This window comes from Dreissena polymorpha, chromosome 14 (genome assembly GCF_020536995.1).
Source record: "Dreissena polymorpha isolate Duluth1 chromosome 14, UMN_Dpol_1.0, whole genome shotgun sequence".
In the NCBI taxonomy this organism is placed as follows: Eukaryota; Metazoa; Mollusca; class Bivalvia; order Myida; family Dreissenidae; genus Dreissena; species Dreissena polymorpha.
In genome coordinates, this window is record NC_068368.1 from 16,272,766 (window position 1) to 16,293,413 (window position 20,648).

At 34.8% G+C, this 20,648-nt stretch overlaps 1 protein-coding gene and 1 long non-coding RNA gene across 6 annotated transcripts in view; one reads left to right on the forward strand and one right to left on the reverse strand.

The window, feature by feature from the left end:
* LOC127858322 (SPRY domain-containing protein 3-like) overlaps positions 1-20,648 on the reverse strand; it is a 95,875-nt gene that overhangs the window by 22,331 nt on the left and 52,896 nt on the right. Inside the window, exon 1 of one of the 5 annotated variants that reach the window (XM_052395364.1) lies at positions 2,031-2,214. The exons of 1 other annotated variant lie outside the window; for it this stretch is intronic. In XM_052395364.1, coding sequence (XP_052251324.1) covers positions 2,031-2,079 — 49 coding nt within the window. In that variant the 5' untranslated portion in view covers positions 2,080-2,214. Of the gene's footprint in view, positions 1-1,716; positions 2,215-20,648 lie in introns of those variants that run through there. 3 more of the 5 variants (XM_052395361.1, XM_052395360.1, XM_052395366.1) reach the window with 3 other exon arrangements.
* LOC127858332 (uncharacterized) lies at positions 13,154-15,163 on the forward strand. Its single transcript, XR_008038853.1, has 3 exons — positions 13,154-13,255; positions 14,245-14,469; positions 15,013-15,163. It is a non-coding gene; the product is annotated as an uncharacterized LOC127858332 (long non-coding RNA).

The following is a 20,648-nucleotide window of genomic DNA, read 5'->3' on the forward strand; positions in this document are numbered from 1 at the left end:
CATTTTAACAGAATTAGGCCCTTTTTCACTTAGAATATGCATATTATTGATAAATCTATGTTAAAGTTTGCATATGACCTCAAATATTTTTTATGTCCCTTGACATATTGCGTTCATACACCATGTATTTTGCTTATTAACCAACATGACCCCAATGTATAAACAAGAGCAGATAACTGTATCAAGCATTTTGTAACAATTATGGCCTTTTTTTCACTTAGAATAAGCATATAATTGATAAATCTATTTTAAAGTTTGCGTACCACCTTTAAATTGCCATAACTTGTTTATTATGCTTCCCCCCCCCAAATTTTTTAGGGGGAGCATATAGTCGCCGCTTCGTCTGTCCTTCCGTGCACAATTTTTGTCCGGGCTGTTTCTCAGCAACTAATGACTGGAATTCAATTAAACTTAATGGGAAGCTTCACTACCAAGAGGAGACATGCATGTTATCAGCCGGTTCTGGTCGGATGATTTTTCACAGAGTTACAATGTATGGCCCTTTGAAATTTTCCATTAACTGTACATAAAGTGCAATTCTTGTCCGGGCTATTTCTCAGCAACCAATGACCGGCATTCAATGAAATTTATGGGAAACTTCACTACCAAGAGGACATGTGCATATTATCAGCCGGTTCTCGTCGGATGATTTTTCATAGGGTTATGGCCCTTTGAAATTTTCCATTGAACATATAGTGCAATTCTTGTCCGAGCTATTTCTCAGCAACTTATTATGGGAATTCACTGAAACTTCATGGGAAGCTTCACTACCAACAGGAGATGTGCATATTATCAGCTGGTTACTTAACCATCCATTGTATTATTTTGTCCAAAGTTATGCCCCTCAAGACGTTTCCTTTTATTTGAATATATAGTGCAATATTGTAACCAAAAAACCTTTGGGGAGCATCACCCGTCACCGATTGTTTCTTGTTTATCATCAAATTTGATTCATGCTTTGACAAAACAACACTAACCTGACATACCACAATGGACACCACCCAAACATGAAATAAAATCTTATTAGTTTGTTTTATGTCTTTACAAATGTTAAATGTTTTCGTACCAAAATAGTTTTCGTACCTTCATTTTTTTTGTTCCCTATATTTTTTCGTACTCTAATTTGTTTTTGTAACCAAATTTTTTTTTCGTACCCAAATTTTTTTCGTAACCAATTTTTTTCGTACCCAAATTTTTTTCGTACCCATTTTTTTCGTACCGAAATGTTTTTCTTACCCAAATTTGTTCGTACCCAATTTTTTTTTCGAACCCATTTTGTTCGTACCAAAATGTTTTTCGTACCCAAATTTGTTCGTACCCAAAAATTTTTTTGTACCTAAATTGTTTCGTACCCAAATTTTTGTCGAAATAATCGGCTTTCAATTTGATTTGATCTCCCCACTCATTCCATCCCGCGAAACCCTTAAGGTGTCGCAACTCTAGTAAATATATAATTTAGTTGTCCAATATGTTATAACAGCTGAAACTTGTACAGGTTAATATAAATAAGAATAAATAAATAAATACACAAATAACCTGTATATTAACGTGCAAAAGTTTCAGCTGTTATAACACATTGGACAACTAAATTGATTGTATACATGTATGTAGTTTGAGACAACCCCACATTCCTGAATATGGGTCACCGCATGTCCGCTATCACTAAATCATGTGTTGCAACCCTCACGCTTATTTTTACATGTATATGGTACAAACCTTTGGAAGGGAAAGACCGCCAATATTATTCATCACAAGAAATGCTGCACGTGTTGAGAATTAAGCTGATATGTTCCATCGTGCAATTATAGATTATACATACATGTCAAATAATATCCGTTCAAATAAGCAATGTTTGATATTTTATGTTTCAATTTTCAATAATGTTAATTGTTCAGGTGGAGACATCTCAAATGTTCATCTTGTTCATTGTCCAATTAAAACTTTTCAATGAATAAAAACTTAAATGTTCAAAATGTAAAATATACATTCACTTGTATTTTTAAATCGCATACACAACGCATAAAACTTACAAATGTGCAACGGTAACTTTAACGAACCGCCAATTTCCACTGTTAGCATGTTAACATGTCTAGATTGGTCAACGCGTATCTTTACACATTGCAATGATACAAGTTTACATCTGCACAGTTGTAATGTCGGTTTAACAACAATCTATACGCGGTGAATAATATTGGCGGTCTTTCCCTTCATATACGCGGTGGACGCGTCAAAATTATTTTTCGTCTTAGCCAGGAACCAATGCCTCGCTTACGGGCCGGGAACAATTGTAAATGTAAACAACCAGTCTTCTGGTGCACAAGTGTTTGGCGCGTAGCCAAGTCATTATAACACTATCAATATCTCATAAAAATGTTTTCAACATTTTGACCAAACTGTTATATATATACATGTATATATATATATATATATATACATATATATACTAATACATAGTGCCAGTTACGCGGTCTCGTTAGTTTTCAGTCTATACTTAAGGGGTCAAAATTAAAAACGGGGTCTGTATACAAACCCGCGTTCTAGGCACCTTTGATTACTATGAGGGGGTGTAGGGGAGGTAAGGTAATGCAGTCAAATGTCACAATAAGGTCTTGTATTGAAAACCACAATCACGTCTGAAATTGAAATTGTGTATACCTCGCAATTAATGTTGCTATATATTTCCTTGTATTCGACGTTAAATAAATGACGTATTTATATATAAAACTATATAAGGTACCCCTATATACCCTAATTCGTGTTTATATCGGATAAAAAAGGGTATGGGGATACATGTATTTAAAGTAGGAACCCCATGACCTATTTCTAAATCAGAGACCCCGTAACTGGCGATATATATATATATAAAAACACATTTGTGTTTTTTGTCCACACCAAACAATAATATAATCGTTATGTTTGAATGTTTATTTCAATCGTGTACGATGATCCGTCATTCACCTTATGCTATTTATCCAACTATTGATTCCGCGCCTCAGAGTTACCGAATACCTGAAACCGAGAACCGTATTTACCTTAAGCGTCTGATCGACATGGGGCTGGACTCGAAATTGCCGATAAATAATTCCCGATTTACAACGATTTCGACGTTATAACGCAAAAAAAGGATAAATCTGTGTTGTAAATTGATAAACTCGTATTTGTTTATTGTACTCATGTGGATTATATTCGGTAGCTGGGATATTTCGATAGTTTTACTCTTGTAAAATGTGGCACTGAACGTTCGGTCAGACGAGAGCCGACCTTGCATTACTGCGAGTTCGAGAAGTGTTTTCTTGTAGTTTATGTTGCCAAGTAGCCGTTCGTGGTCATTTTTCGTCACGAGGCAGTCTTTCCTAACAAAATGGTACATAGTTTTCGAAAATAGACCACCATTTAGGCACTTAATGGCTTAAAATGTTGATGTATGTCATTTCCTGTGTCAAGAGATACCTAAAATGTTGTTTTATGACTTATTGATAGTGTTTAATTGACTTTGCCACGCGCCTAACACATGTGGCTACTACTAATGACAATTTGTACCCTAACACCGGTTGACTTGAAAATGCGTTGTCATATGTTGAATTGCGATTCGTCAACTTGTATTCTGTACAATTGTATAGTGTACACTTGTTAGATGCTGACTTGTAGCAGATTACTATAACCGATTGTACAACTTAGAAAATATTCAACATGCTAATGTAGTTTGTCATCAACTTACTTTCAGACGGATCTATTATCTTTTATTTATTATCATGACTATAATATAAGGTATATAAAGATGTAGACTTCATATATGCAGTATCTTCATTGTCAGATCTGTAGTTTAAGAAGTTACATGTTTGTTTATAAACATTTAAACATTTTGTAGAATCGGAACATGCAACATTGTACACTTTACAATTGTATAAAACAGATATTAAAATGTTGCATTGTTGCATTTTAAAATTTCTCTGTTCAACAAATGAGCTGAATTATTCAACACGTGCAACATTTCTGGTGTTGAATAATATTGGCGGTCATTCCCTTTCATACACACCGATCTGGTTTCTGAGTAGCTTACGAAACTTTAGCGAACAGTTGATATAGTATTGACTTTAAAGTCGCGCCAATCAAAAATCATAAAAACGCGAAATTTAAAGTTATGGTAGCCAGAGCTAGTTTCTGAGCGTTCTAACGTTTGTACAGGACACCTTTTATTACAATATTACAGCCATGAACATTATATTTACCAAACAAAATCTGCAAAATTCACGAAACCATTCGTCTGAACTTTAGTCTCGTCACAAAAATTGTGCGTAAATAACGCCACATTGTTTTGCTTTCGAAAAAAGAAAAAGTTGTACAAATTGACACACATGAATATACTGAAAAATAAAGCCTTTTTGCAATCAATTCGAAGAAAACTATAAATTATAACATAAATAAATGCATTTTGCGCTGGTACCGCACCTGCAACCCATTTATAATACATACATAACGTCATATTACACGAATGCAATGCAATCTAAATCTTTGTACCTAAATATTAGTGAAACCCTTTTTTTAATTTTTGTGACACGCTGAAATACTTAAGACAAGACACGGGGTCACGTGTAGCATTGGGGAATTTGATGAGCCCCGTATTCTGGAATGGGAAAACAACAGCCTTTGAAATACAAGTATATAATGGATTCACAATAAGATATATTATTTTTAACATTTGGCAGAACAGTGACCCGCATAATATTGAGCAAACAGGATCGGATATTTATTTATGTAGTGCATTTTCAGTCGTGATGTGTTGGAACTTTATTTATTGTTTGACTGTGAGTTGTATTTTGAATTGTAATAGTGAAAAAAGAACCTGGTGACTTAGTAAATATTCCCCTCTAAAGGGGGGGGGGGATATAAAATTGGCCTTGTCCGTCCGTACCTTAGTTCGTCCGCCCGTATGTCATAAACAAAATGTTGCGGGGGATATCAAGTCAACAAATTTGCTTGTTTATCTGGTTTCTTATTTCTCATTGATAACCCACGACCCATTTGGCTAAATTGGAATGAAATCTGTATGCGGGAAGGCATTACAAGTTGAAAGTACGAAATTATATATTGTTTAATTTTCCGATTAACTATGTTGATATCCATTTGATGTTTTATGGTATTAAATAAAATTGTAATCATAATTATAAATGGACACAGATAATTACATTATTTTCAACAGTTTGTTCACATGTGTGCTCAGTTTTGTTTTTTAGGCATATTTGCGAGGTGAACTCACACGTTCAAATAGTCGTTTAATTCAAAGTTCAATAAAACAAATAAGAACACCCGTCATCCTCGATTTTTTTTTAAATATCAGCAAAAGAAAGATCAAACATTATGCTATATGTAATAAAAATAATAAAAACTACCGCGTACGTTCTTAAAATGTATTCTGTACTTTAAAATATCTGAGTCATTGTAGATTTAAAAACAAAATACTGATTTCAGTATTATTACATTACATTTGCGTATCAACAACTCATGAACTATTATAATTTGAAAACTCATTATAACTAACGCAGTTCATGGTTAGTGAATCGTTGCTTTACATGTACGCCATAATTGCCTTCTGTAGTATCTCTATTCACATGCAAACTTGTTACACGAACTGTGAAGATAAAATTATTTTGCATATATATTTTCCTAGCAATTCCAATAATATGGTACTGCGTTTATATACATTAATTCATACAAATGATATGCAGTGAATTGGTTAAGTCATATCAAGAATAATACCGTTGATATGACCCTTTAAGTGTACTGTATACGTATTGTTTTTAATTGAATACTTAATTAACCTTATGTTATGATCTCGATACACATATTTTATAATTTGTATTTCCATTATATTTAACTCTACATTTGCATACAGAAATACATTGATAAAGTCATGTCAAGAATTAAAAAAAAATGTGGTATGCCCCTTTAAATGTATTCAATTATCTTTTTTCGTTTGGTTCCATATAAACTTATATTTGTTTGATCTTGCTACACATAATTTGTGTTTTCACTTAAATTAAAATCCACTTTTGAATTGGCATACATAAAAACATTTGTCAAGTCATGTCAAGAATTACAATTAATACTGTCGATATGCCCCTTTAAATGTTTTGTTTACATCTTTTTTAAGTTGGATGATGTATTAACCTATCATTACTGATCTTGTTACGAAATTCTCGTATTTTCATTTACATTTAGATCTATTTTTTCATTGGTATACAGCAATACATGTACTAGTATGTGTTTTGACCTGCACCATTACAACACGGTTTTCACTGCGTTTTAAATAGTTTTTCAATACATGCAATCAAACTGCATTTGTGAACAAACGACCCCGGTGACCTATTGTTTTATTTTTATATTTGTATTAAGTTATAAATCATAATATAAATATTTTGGTAAATTTGGAAAAAATCTAGGTGGAGCAAGGCATGCAAAAATAACAAGAGCACCGCATAACGGGTGCCAACGCTCGGCTGCGGGTGCAGTTTTGAATTAATAAAAGCTTGTCAGATTTTTTTTTAGAGGTCACAGTGACCTTGACTTTTGACCTAGACACCCAAAAAATGGGAGTGGCGCGTAGGACTCATCAAGGTGCATCTACATATAAAGTTTCAAAGTTTTAGGTGGGAGCACTTTGATTTTAGAGCCAATGTTAATGTTTTATCACGGCGGACGGCGGACGGCAGACGCCGGTCGGCGGTCGACGAGCTGGCAATGACAAAACCTCGGGTTTTCTCCGATAACCGCCGAGCTAAAATGACTTTGATGCATTTTATTTATTTTCATATGTGAAATTCTGTTGTTTTTGTTTTTGTTTAAAAATTTATAAAACAAACATAAATCAATTGATTCATGTAACAAAAAATAAAATTTGCAGTCAAATTAAAACAGTATTACAGAATTTTTGAGAAATAGAGGTTGTTTTCAACACTTTTCTCATTAATTTACTCAAGGTTTCATATTATTACCTTATTGGTGAATTGTTCTTGTGCTGAAATATGCTTGTTGTTCAAGTGCGAATAGAAAATGAACAACACCGGTGGCCCATGATTTTTATTTTTATTTTTCTATCCACAACAGATGGTTCTACCTAAATACCAAAAAATATCAAATTCTAGGTGTAGCAAAATTTGCATTAAAACTGCAGCATACGCCCTTAATATATGAAATTTTCTATGGAGCATACTCTTATTTCTTTTTTTATTTAAAGTAATAAAAATATTACTTGTATATAAGTCCTGTAAAAATACTATAAATTCTTTGCTTTTTTCAAGAATAAGTTTAAGAGATGTACTGAATTACAGTACCTTTACTAATTTACTTCCAGGTTAAACCAATCTGGTTGGACAGGGACATCAAAATTCAACTCATGTGTCGTCCAGCTGGGCCATAGGATTGTTTGAGAAGCTTACAAAAAATAACAAAAAATAATTTCCCACACTATTTTAAAATGTGTGTGTTTGATATTTTCGCTTTATGAAAATGTAATGAATACTTAAAAAACAAAGTTGAAATACATGATATATGTTAGTTTTACAACATAGGATGACCACGGCATTGTACTGTTGACTAGATAATTAGAATACTTGAGATGGTTGGCATGGCAAGTCTTGGAAACTGACCATGGAAAGTTAATGTGCATCTGTGTTGACAAAACAGTATTAACAATGTTGGATAAATGCTTACCTCAAACTTGCTCCAAGAAACTTGACTTCAAAGATGATTGTGTTTTATGTCTAAAGCACTATAGTTATGAAACAAAAATATGTTATGTTAGTTTAATAGAAATACTGCTGACGACAACTCGAACCATGGGGAGAAGTTTAAAAACAAAGTTATACTACAGAACTTAGATATCCGAATATTCTATATTCCTCTCCGATTCCCGGGACACAGAGTTCATAATTTTGGTCTAAAATCGAGGCAATCTATAGCATAACTGCACTGCATACTTTATGTATCGCTATCCTAAGTATTGGCATGATTTGCACTTTGTTTTCCTTCAATTGACAACTGTCCATGGGCGCGGCCATTTTGCTCGAAAGAAGTCCAAAAACCAAATTATACCAGAGGCTGGTTTATGCAATAAAAAGCCGGTTGGGTCCAGAGTGACGCGCACCTGCAAAGTTTAGATTCCGCCTACTGGTTGGCAAAAGGTGGTATTCAAGGTGCAGGATAAACGGGGTTTTCAGGGGTTTTCACACGGGCTGGACAGAATGTAAACACGCCGATAGAACTTTATTTTTACAAATATCTCAAGTTATTGCAATACATTTACAAAAACATTTAGTGCATTAAAGACCGTTTTTCTTGCACTTTTTGCCGATGTCTTTAGGTATAAGAATACATCATTGAATACGTCTATAATCGGTGACAAAATTTCACGTTACGTGAAGATACTTGTGATGTACTGTAGTATTTACCACGGTGAGCTCTTCGCGGGTTACATCTACAACTACTGGAACTACTAGCAATGATAATACATAAGATACTCGCATAAACATCGACTGGAATCCTCGTCAGGATGTCATCAATCGTCCTCGACGTCCTCGAGGGAAAAGCGTCGGCTCGTCGGCCACACTCGGCGGGTACACGTCACGGAATGGCACTTATACCTTGTGGGAATGCTTCTTCAGAGAAATGCGAATATCACACAGTCACAGGCTAACATACAAAGGCTCCGGGTCACTGGTCCACACTTATCTTCTTGGCAATACTTACCTCAGGGCAACACATCCATCCACGTCCGCAGCCAGTGCACGAAGAGCGCGCGTCATCACGAGTGAGCCAATCCAGCTCCTTGCGTATTGGTCGACGGTTCCCTACCACGCGAAACGTGCGTGTGTCGTGGGCTGGTCACCGGCACTACAGTACACAGGGAATTTTTGAACAAAAACACAGGCGTATTAAATACGTTTGATGTGTTTCACATTGCCATAAGCAGAAAAAATCTCTTTTTTATGCACTAGTTGAAAAATTGTTTTAAACAGTTATTTATAAAACATAAGCAGCACTTATCGGTGTATTTACATTCATTAACGTTCAAATGGAAGCCAACGAAGTCACGTGATCCTGCACCCTGGTATTATTCATATTAGCGCGTATAGACCAGTTGATTGCTATTGTTTACAATCGAGGTTTCCGCGCATCCCCACTGACTGGTTGGCAAAAGTACTGTTTACCGTAACGGAATCAAAGCACTGACGGCATTGAAGTACTTTTGGCAAGATCCAGGGATGTTTCTGCTGAGGTTAATGTTCAAGGAACAATTAACAGAATGAAAATTTAAATTAGCATAAAAATAAAAACGTTGGCGTAAAGGAATAAATAAAATTAAATGCAAAATAGATTATAAAACATTTCTAGTGTCAATTGCATCAATAACAAGTGACAAAATTGTCACAAAACCAGGTTTTCAATTTGAAAAAAAAATCTGATAAAGGGAGACAATTCAAAATATGCATTGTTACCCCCTTTGTGTTAAATTCAATCTATTTTTACTCGTGGCGACCTTGATTTTAATTTGAAAAAAGTCTGATAAAGGGAGACAATTCAAAATGTGCGTTGTTACTGATTGTTCATAGTAAACCCCATTGTTTCAAATTCAATCTATTTTTAGTCGTGGCGACCTTGACCTTGGAGATATCGAATTAATTCTTTCGCGCGACACACCGTCCAATGTTGGTGAACAAATGTACCAAATGATTTCCAAATCTCACAATGAATGACATAGTTATGTCCCGGACAAGTTCATTTATGGCCATTTTTGACCTTTAAACTTAAAGTATGACATTGACCTTGGATATATCGACGTAATTCTTTCGCGCGAAACACCGTTTAATGACGGTGAACAAATGTGCCAAATGATTTTAAAATCGCAGAATGAACGACACAGTAATAGCCCGGACAAGCTTGTTCCGCCCGCCCGCCAGCCCGCCGACATTCGCCAATCTAATAACCACTTTTTTCCTTCGGAAAACCTGATTAAAATATGGCCGTAGTTCGCTCCAAAAAATGTAAACTTGTATGCTTATGACATGGAAATGGATAAGTCCAAAGGCACTTACACGTGTGGATCATTGGGGATGAGAATGTTTAACTCGGCAATATAAACCTGAAACTGACTTTTATGCATGAATATATTAGTTTCCGTTATGGAAGAGAGTTGGAACTAAGGAAAAAGTATGTAATGGCTTCAATAAACTCATGCGAAACGTGCACTATTTAAACCGAATGCAAATACGGGAAATCTAAGCGTATACCGCGGTAATTAGAACTTATTGAGTTCATGAGTGCCGGGTTAATGTTGTCAAGCTGTACAGAATGTTTGACATGTAAACATCACAGTGATAACTCATTTTACGTATAAATGTAATCGTTATATAAATGTTAAAGAAGGTTGCTTGACTAAGAAACTAGAGGCCTGTTTTGTCAGAATGTGAATAGAAACTACAACAATACACAGGGACAATATTTATTTTGAAAATAACAGTAAAAAGACATGCATGAAAACCGATATCGATTAAACTCATCAAAACATTAACGGAATAGACATTGGTAGCTTACTTTGTTTACCTGCTCATCAAAGATGTAGCAGAACAAATGTAATATAACAACTGTTACGAGTTGGCATGTATAAATGGCATGTTTTGGCAAATATAACGGAACGCGTATATTCTGTAAGGTACAACTTTATCTGAGTGCCAAATATTGGTAATGGATGAAAGACGATTTTCAAAAAGGTTCAGGAAATCATTGTTGCAATACAAAAATACTTTTTACAATTACCATTTGGTCAACTAAAAATATTGTAACCACCTAGTATTCGAGTTCATTACTTAGCACTGTTAATAACTGATCACAAGTATTGCTTAAATGTACTAATATTACATGAAGTGAAGGACAAGGCAAAGTTGCTGTTGTACATAATAACTTGCACCGGAATGATGAACCAAGCACATGTTGCGTTACTGTACATAATTACCTCTAACAAATGGAAACTGGCACATATGTGTGTGCTTTCAATAGTGAAATTCGATTATGTGATATCAATTGTTTACAATACAATCTTACAGCCTCACTTAAATTAAGATTTTGAAAAGGGAAGGAAGACTGCATCTTTTCACGAAAAATATCCAGATATGAATGAATAACACTACAATTGAGAACGAGTAGCACTACCAGTATGTAAATAATTGGACTGATGCAGACAGCCATACGCATGACCTTGTCTGTAAACAGTTTTGTAGTTGCAGAATACACGAGAGGTGTGATATTGGAAAAAAAAATTAAGGGAATGCAAAAACCCTTTCCCGCATACCGGTAAATAGGAGATAAATAAAATTTGTAGATTCAGAAGTTAAGAGCTAGTAGTAAAGCTAGTTCTGAAATGAAAAAGTGGAAATTTGCTGAAATGATGCGCAATCACACCCTTTTTCATTAATTAGTGAACAAAGAAAACATCGTTGCAAACAATCATATTAAGCCATCAATATTTTTAAAGAGTATCTAGAGGATGTTATGTCTTTTAGACATTTATTCTTGTGTGTGAATAATTTCGTAAAATGTTAGTTTTATTTTGTCGAAAAAAATCAGACTCGATCCAAATATATTTAATCAAAGAACTGACAGTACTGGTGTGACGATGCTTTTGAAGAGGATGGATATAAAAGCATCAATTTAAGTTTATCTACATCACCACACTTGTGTATGTGGGTACGAAAAAAAAATTGGTACGAACATTTTGGGTACGAAAAAATTATGCCAAAAAAAAATTTGGTTACGAAAAAAAATTGAATACGAAAAATAAATTGGGTACGAAAAAAATTGGGAACGAAAAAAATTGGGTACGAAAAAACAATTGGGTACGAACAAAAAATTGGGGGGACGGGAACGTAGTACCCCTGGGGAACTTGACCCACAATCGCACATTCTTGGCCCTTTCCGTCAAACATCGGATAAGTACCTCGAAAGCAAATACACATTTATGGCGTACCATTTGGGTCGAAAGTCAACAAAAGGTAAAAAGAGAAATGTACTTTGATGTACAATATGTACGTCGAAGTACATTTTTTGTACTTCGACGTACAAAATTGTAATTCGACGTATAGTCTTTACTGACCCTTGAGTGTTAGCCAATCAAAAGACACATTACATCTGTTGCTTTAATAGATATTTGACATTGAACATTATTATTATTATTATTTATACCAAATTATGCGCCTATCGACCGCTAACTAATAGATATTGAGCGTATTTATTGAACATTATTATTATTATTTATACCAATTATGCGACTATCGACCGCTAACTTATAGATATTGTGCGTATGTATTGACCTGGCGTGGCGGAATTAACCTCTGACTTATGCAAATAATGGTTAACACAAAAAAACGACCAAACCAGGGAGGTTATTATAAATGTTTAATCCCGTAATCGTTTGGTAACTGTTTGGTTACCGTTGGGAATTTCCTACACAGTAATGCGCTGGACCGTGATATTCCGCCCCGCATGGTCAATAAATACTCACAATATGTTTGATAATTTTAATTTTTAAAAAGGTAACCTTGAATCTTCTTCAAATGGGTATATAATCTATTTCAATGCTTTAAAAACTCGAAACTTCTTTGTGAAATGTTGTTTTTTTTAATTTTTATTTATTTTGTCCTCAATTAAGTGTTAATAACCACCTAAAAAATCTATTATAAGCCTCTGTAACCTTGACCTTGACCTCAGTGACCTCAAACCTCATCCAAAGGTAGAGGTCCATGCAAGGAACCTACATTCCAAATATGAAAGAGATCGGTAAAGCATTGAAGGTGCTATGAGAAACGGTAACCAAAGTGTGACGGAAGGAAGGAAGTACGGAAGGAACTTCAAACTGGCAACTATTTGCTCCCTGAAAATTTTCGGGGAGAATAAAAAGAGATTTTAGGAAAAGCGGCTCAAGAGACAATTGTTTTGATTGGCTGTTCAGAAAATTTGTACGTCGAAGTACAAACATGTACGTCGAAGTAAAAATTGTACTTCGACGTACAAATATATTTGTCTAAGTACATTTCTCTTGTCACCTAGTAGGTCTTGTTGACTTTCGACACAAATGGTACGCCATACATATTTCGTAAGCAGTAATGCGGTCCTACCTATGCGCGTCAAAATGTAAGCGAAATATGTGAACAAAGTGGTAGCCTGTTAGGAATGTATGAATTAATGAAGAAACTCGTGTATTGATGTAAGTTTATTGACGAAACAGAAATATATTAAATAAGCAATGGCGAAATTTTTCTCAGTCACATAATTGTTGATAGTTTGATATGACAAAATGAAAGTGAAAGTAGAACTGTCAAAAATGACAACCTGTCAATGTGTTGATTTTGCTGACACGAGAGGGCGATTACACTCAATGTGTTCACATTTTTTACCATAGGCTTTGTCAATAACCTTTATTACTATCATATAACTGCATGATTGTGTATTTGTTTACAATACACAATGCATAAATAATGATATAAATGTACTGATTGAGCTTAAAATAATCTGATAACTATAGCAAGGTCAATTAAGTACATAAAATACAAATGTTTGTCCTGATTTCATGAAGACATGATATATTTATGTACATTGAATATCAATATATGGGGTGATCCGCAAATAAAAAGTATTTTTGATCTGTGTTGTGCAGGCTCTTTTTCCATGACTGAAAGTTATATTTTCGTGTGAAAAGGATGTCATTTTTTTTCTAAAGTATTTCATTCAACCATTGAATATAATGAACTGTTCTGCATATAATTTGCCATTTTGATAGGTGTTTGTTAGATGATCAACAGGAGATGACCAGGGTGCCGAGAAAAGGGATAAACACTTGAGATCTGGTCAGGGCTTCATATAAAAGTGGTTAAATGGTATACATTTAATATCTGCCCATACGAAAATGTTAGACAAATTCCACCAGAAACTAAGACGGAACCCACCCTGAAAATGCAAAAATATCTGTTTTTCCTGCTAGCAATAGGCGGACACTGAATTCTGAAATAAATCCGTCTAAGAAAATCAGAATTCCGCCTTAATCTTAACAGGAAAATGGTCCCTCTAAGGTGGAAAAAGAAAGGCGTATTTGTTTCCGTGTTAAATGAGCGGATAATATTACTTTGCTCTTTTACTTAGGGAGAGTTTTTCACTTTGATATATAAGTAAGTACTTAAATTAACATTTCATTTTCAGATTATGTCATAGAATTGGGAAGAAAGGTTGCTGGTGGCATAACATTTCCCATGTCGGACCTCGAAAGCCGCATCACAAATGAATTGAGGAATTCGATTGCAAGAAAGCACTGTTGAAAAAAACATCTTGTGAAAAAATGAACTTTTTTATATTTGCTCTGTGTGCCGCACCCGGATAATGAGCGCAAAGCGGTCCTTAACAAAGGAATGCTGGATTTGTTGATAGGTAAATCACAATTTTACTATACAAGTTATTGTATTAATAGTTTGAAATAGTTAAGTTCAAAATAAAGATTAATTCGAATTATACGATTAGTGATCCTCATGGCTAGGCCTATAATAACAGAGGGTCTCAGTACCTTGCCGCCCCAAGATCCAAACATGCCCCCTTTGACCCCCAACATGCCGTTAATTGGATCTGATCACATTATTTTACAGAAAATTCAATGAATATTTAATAAACTAATTTTATTTTAACAGTGAAACTAGTTTTATCAATTAAAAAATATTAAAAATGAAAATGCATGTAATATTAAATAATATGCATATAAAGCACATGCTATTTTAAAATATTCCACAGGGATAATATCCGAGCGCGTTCTAAAGTGCACTATATATTGCCAATTTGGACCCTGCCAAATTTCAAATCCTAGCTGCAGTTCCCTGGATAAGATAAAAAGTTCGAAAAAGCGATTTATTCTACATAAGTTATCAACAGTTTTTGCAATAGGTGAACTTTAGTTGTACTAAATATCAATTTGCATTTCAGATTATTCCATAGGATGGGGGAGAATCGCGGACATGAACAATGCTGTGATTGAGAGGAATTTCTACTCAAGAAAACAGTTTAAAAAAGGCCTTCAACGTGAAAGAGTGAACTTTTTTATTTTGGCCGTATATAAGAAAACTTTGTTTTTAAAAAAGTGTATGTCTATCAAATAATTTTTTTATGTATATATTATTAATATTTTTGTTGTATATCTTTAAAAGCTACATTGTATCTTCAAAGTATTATCGAAATGCGGAACGAAAATGCGTACATTTTCCGCATAAGTTTAAAATGTATTGTCTTAAAATAAAGATACTATGTTAAATATATCTTGTCATAAATTTTACTACTTTTTAGCTCGACTATTATACTACCCCAAATATTTCCTATGTTCTTTGACATATTGGCTTCATATTTTGCATACTTCTTTACCAACATGATCCCAATCTATAAACAAGAGCAGACAATCAAGCATTTTGACAGAATTATGGCCCCTTTTATACTAAGATAATTGAACATTTGGTTAAGTTTTGTGTTGTGGTCCATTTTACTCCTGAAGTATCATAGCTATTGCTTTCAGACTTGGAAAACTCGCTAACTCGCCAACTATCGTAAGGGAACTGTACAGGGCACGTCGCATAACTCTTGATGGCTTTTTAACGGAATTATGGCCCTTTTTGTCTTAGTAACTTTGAATATTTTGTTAAATTTTGTGTTTACATCCACTTTACTTCTTAAGTATCAAGGCTACTGCTTCCAAACTTCAAATACTTACTATCATGATGGTACTGCACCTGGCAAGTTTAATTTGACCTTGACCTTTGAATGACCTTGACTCTCAAGGTCAAATTAATAAATTTTGCTTACATTGCCATAACTCCTTTATTTTTGATCACATTTGATTCATACTTTGACAAAACAACACTTACCTGACACACCACAATGCACTCCACCCAAACCATCCCCACGCCCCACCCCAGAACTCCCCCAACCCCCCCAACATTTTTTTTGTCTTCTTATTTTTGAAAGATCATCTATTAAATGATCGCACACCCACATTATACCCCCCCCCCCTCTCCATGATGGCTTACGTTATACTGTCAAGCACTCGAATAGTCGAGCGCGCTTTCCTCTGACAGCTCTTGTTAGCTAACCTGAGCACAACGTGCTCATGGTGAGCTTTTGCGGTCGCCTTTTTTTCAAATGGCCTGTCCTTATATGGGTATATTTACAATATGCATGTAATCCGATTTCCGACCGGTATCTAAATTACGCCCGTAATCTAAGTTACGCCCGTATTTTTAACATTCCGCCTGTAATCTGAATTCCGCCCGTAAACTGCTTTCCACCGGTAATTTGAAATTCCGTTCCACATATTTCGCCCCTGTTTTCTGCCCGGAATCCACCCCTCTTCTTAAAATCATATATAGGAACATTTCGTACAGGAACAGTGCAGGACGTGAGCTTCCTTACTAAAGGATTCCTTCACAATGCCTTACTGTCACAATATTTTTTATGCTTTTGCCAAGGCGGACTTTTTTCTGGTTAAGGTTTTCCGTGTAATTTTTCCGCCTAAGCTCAGAATGATCTTGGACGGACAATTTTTCTATTTAAACTGTTTTACGCATATTTAGGCGGTTTCCGTCTACCTTAGCGGAAAAATTAGCATATTTCGAGCTCTATTCTCCTTAAGGTCCTGCTAAAGCATTTTCTGTACATTTCAGAGAATTTTACCATTTAAAAATGTTTAAATACCGCTTGACTAAGGCTCTTAATTCATCTAGCATGAACATTTGTACTATATCTTTTTAACACTTAAAAATAATATTTAATGTTCATATTTAATCTACCAATGTGTACAGATACTACTTAACATATATTTGACTGTATTGAATGTATGAACTAGCTAAAATATCCATTAGAAAACATATCAGGGGTGAACTATTCATTGCCTGAAGCTCTGACGCTGGAGCTATGTTTATATATCTTTAAACACACTGATTTAAGAAGTACAACAATACAATGATACAACAGAGGAAAAATCATCCCCTCTAAACAACATAATACATAATTATGTATAATATTTTTTGGATCTGGATCTGGATTGGTACACAGCAGGACCTTTAGGAATGTGCGCTGCGGGAGAGAAATGGGAGTGACTTACATTTTAGATTTAATTAAATCACTGAAATTCATCACTGAAGTTACAGTTACATTTGCTATAGATGAACATGATTGTATCAAGCAACATATATTTAATAATTATCAGTATAAATTACTGTCATGATTTCAGTATCATTTAAATGATTTCAGTCAAGTTTATCATTTATATACATTAATTTTGTAAGTATTATCAATATAAGTATACTAGATGCAAACATATTTGAAATACTACAGTTTGATATACTGTATATCATGTAATTAAACATCCAAGCAGTCCATCAAAACATTGCAACAGAGCCACCTGGTGTGCCAACGCAACAGCAGACAAGTCAAATGCCTTCTGACTTAGTGCATTTTACTATTTATAACATCTACATTTGTAACATTAGTTACAGACACATGTTTACATTTGTATGTGTTTGAAAAAATGTATAATCTTTAATTACATCATCTAATCATGCATGTCCATGATCCCAAAATCAAGGCCCTGGTCTGACAAATTGGTAACTTTAACGTTAAACTGTTACCAGTCTTCTGAAATTAATTTTTATTGGCGTCGCACTGAAGAGCGGCGACTAGTATGTAATACGTTTTTTTCGCTGATGGGAGGAGAAGTTATTTTACGGATCAATGTATATTTTTGTTGTCACAATATCTTGCATAGTGGTGTTTTTTGTGTAAATTAGTGTGAATAAGTACTGCATTTGTGCCTATTACATTTACTACAAAATTTATTGCCAATAATGCAAAGCTAATTGTTTTAATAAATAATTGATCACATGGACTGGGCAATAATAAAAGATCACAGGGACTGGGCAAATACGCGAACCGGTAAAACTTTCTAGTTTTGTATAAAAACAAAACTTCTTTGTTCCACTATCCTATCAACTACCTAGTTACTAATAAAGGCGCTATTGAGCGCGAAGCGCGACACGTATTATTAATTGTAATAATGAGTCTTGATAAAGGAAGCAGCCGCTTATCAATGAGGAGCACCATCACAGCACCCAAGTCTCATTACTATCAAGTCCTCCTACAGGTTTTTTTAAGGACCACATATAGGAGGCCGTAGGCCTGACCTGTATATTGCCAGTGGTATGGACCCTTTGGTATGGACCTTTAACCCCGCTCACTATCCAGCGTTTTAACTTCCGGGTTTAAATTTAAACCGACTATTAACAGCTTATTAATATCTTAGTTAAAAGGTGGTTTTTCAAGCGGTTCTGTAGTGTAGTGGTTACATGCTCGCTTCACATGTGAGAGGCCCGAGGTTCGAGCCCCAGTAGAAATAAATTATTTTATTTGTGTTCTATGTTAACTTTTTGTTTTGATGTAGACATTTTAGTTAAAATAAATATGTTCTTTTATTGTAAGCATTTTTTGTTTTTCTTATGCCCATGAAATATGTGTGAGAGGGTGGGGGGTTCGTTAACACATTAAAACTTTTACAGTGTTTTCATATCAATGAGTACTCAACCCCTATCGTAAAAGAGCAACGTAAGAATAAGTTTAGAATCATCTCCCCTTGAAGTCGAGAAAAATATGAAATTACGCTTACAAGATGAAGCAGATTTTTTTAAAACCTACACAGTTCTGTTCCATTAATGAAAACTGCACACGGATGCCAGAAAAAAAGGAAACCAATGTAAATAAAATGAACTATGAAATATTTGGGGGTTACAACACAAAATCATAGATAATGGTTATTTGGGGGTTATAACACAACATCATAGACAATGGTTATCTGGGAGTTAGAACACAAAATCATAGATAATGTTTATACCAGTATCTTTTTCTATTTTGTTTAAAATAATCGGCCAATATATTAATATTTACAGTAGAAAAAAATCGTTCCATGTAACTTCATTGAGTGCCTTTTACACTAAAATTCCCGACGCCCTTTCCCAACTTATCTTGTTGAACTATGTAATGAACTCTAAATCGGGCACTGATTTTTCTTGCTTAAAAACAGTCATAGATCGGTTAAGGCCTCTTGGTAATTACCCGTTTTTGCTTACTTGTCACTACCTTAAAACTTTCAACGCTTCTATAATAGCAAATCTGGATTAAGGTGATCTTCAATGGTACATTTACACTTTAGCTCTGTCACAAGAGTGCTGGTAAAGTCAAGTCACATATTTCAATCTAGGCCATGTCAAACTCAAAGTGTCAAAGACAAATGAAAGATGCGTTCATCAATTATTGTCCCATTGTTTACTACTGCTGTGAGTTTTTAACCAGGTTTTCCGAAGGAAAAAACTGGTTATTACATTGGCAAATGCGGGCGGGCTGGCTGGCTGGCTGGCGGGCTGGCGGGTGGAACAAGCTTGTCCGGGCCATAACTTTGTCGTTCATTGTGAGATTTTAAAATCATTTGGCACATTTGTTAACCATCATTAGACGGTGTGTCGCGCGAAAAAATTACGTCAATATCTCTAAGGTCAAGGTCACACTTTGAGTTCAAAGGTAAAAAATAGCCATAAATGAGCTTGTCTGGGCTATAACTATGTCATTCATTATGAGATTTTAAAATCATTTGGCACATTTGTTCACCATCATGGGACGGTGTGTCGCACGAAAGAATCACGTCAATATCTCCAATGTCAAGGTCGCCACGACTAAAAATAGATTTATTTTAAAACAAACTTACAAAGGGGGTTAATTTTGTTTGTTCATTTCAAAAGTTCAGTTTGAGTTGTCTCCCTTTATCAGATTTTTTTTCACAATGAAAACCTGGTTTTGTGACAATTTTGTCCCTTGTTATATAATATACTGATGACCATCATGTGAGAGAAAATTCACATTATCTTAGTATATCAGGTTTAGCAGCCTTTTAGATAACAAAGTTGGCTTGTTTTCAATGTCGCTTCTGGGGATCAAACCCGCAGCACAACCTCCTGCAATCAAAGACAACACTCTACCACTAGGCTTTTAGAAAGATTCTGAAATTTTTCGATCCCTCGAGAGAAACCAAACCAAACATTAAGTCAACTATTGCCGACTCGGTATTATTGAGTCAGTTCATGAGAGATAATGGAAGATGCGACATCTTTCACGCCCTCTAGCATCGCCTTAAGCAGTATTCAATTCTCAACACTTAAGTGCTGGAGTCATTGATTCCGAGGGACCAGAAAAAAAACACACTTGATTAATGTTCGAAATATAATGATTTGGTTAATGACAATACTATTATTCAAGCCAGGTCACATGAAAAGGGCAGTCTAACCAGTATCCAATTACTATTTTTTATTGTCAGAAAACCGCTTTTAAGCAAACAGCTTTCAAGCGACTGCAGGCTGATCTGGATCCAAACTGACCACAATCCCTTTATGTCTCTTTTACTGTGACACAGTTCATTTGACTTTAACATGATATCAAATACTAAAATAGAAAGAAGAAAGAATACAAACCAGTAATTTGAGTAAAAACTTTGTAATCAATGTCTTCAGGACAGCTTGGTGATCTGCAAATCC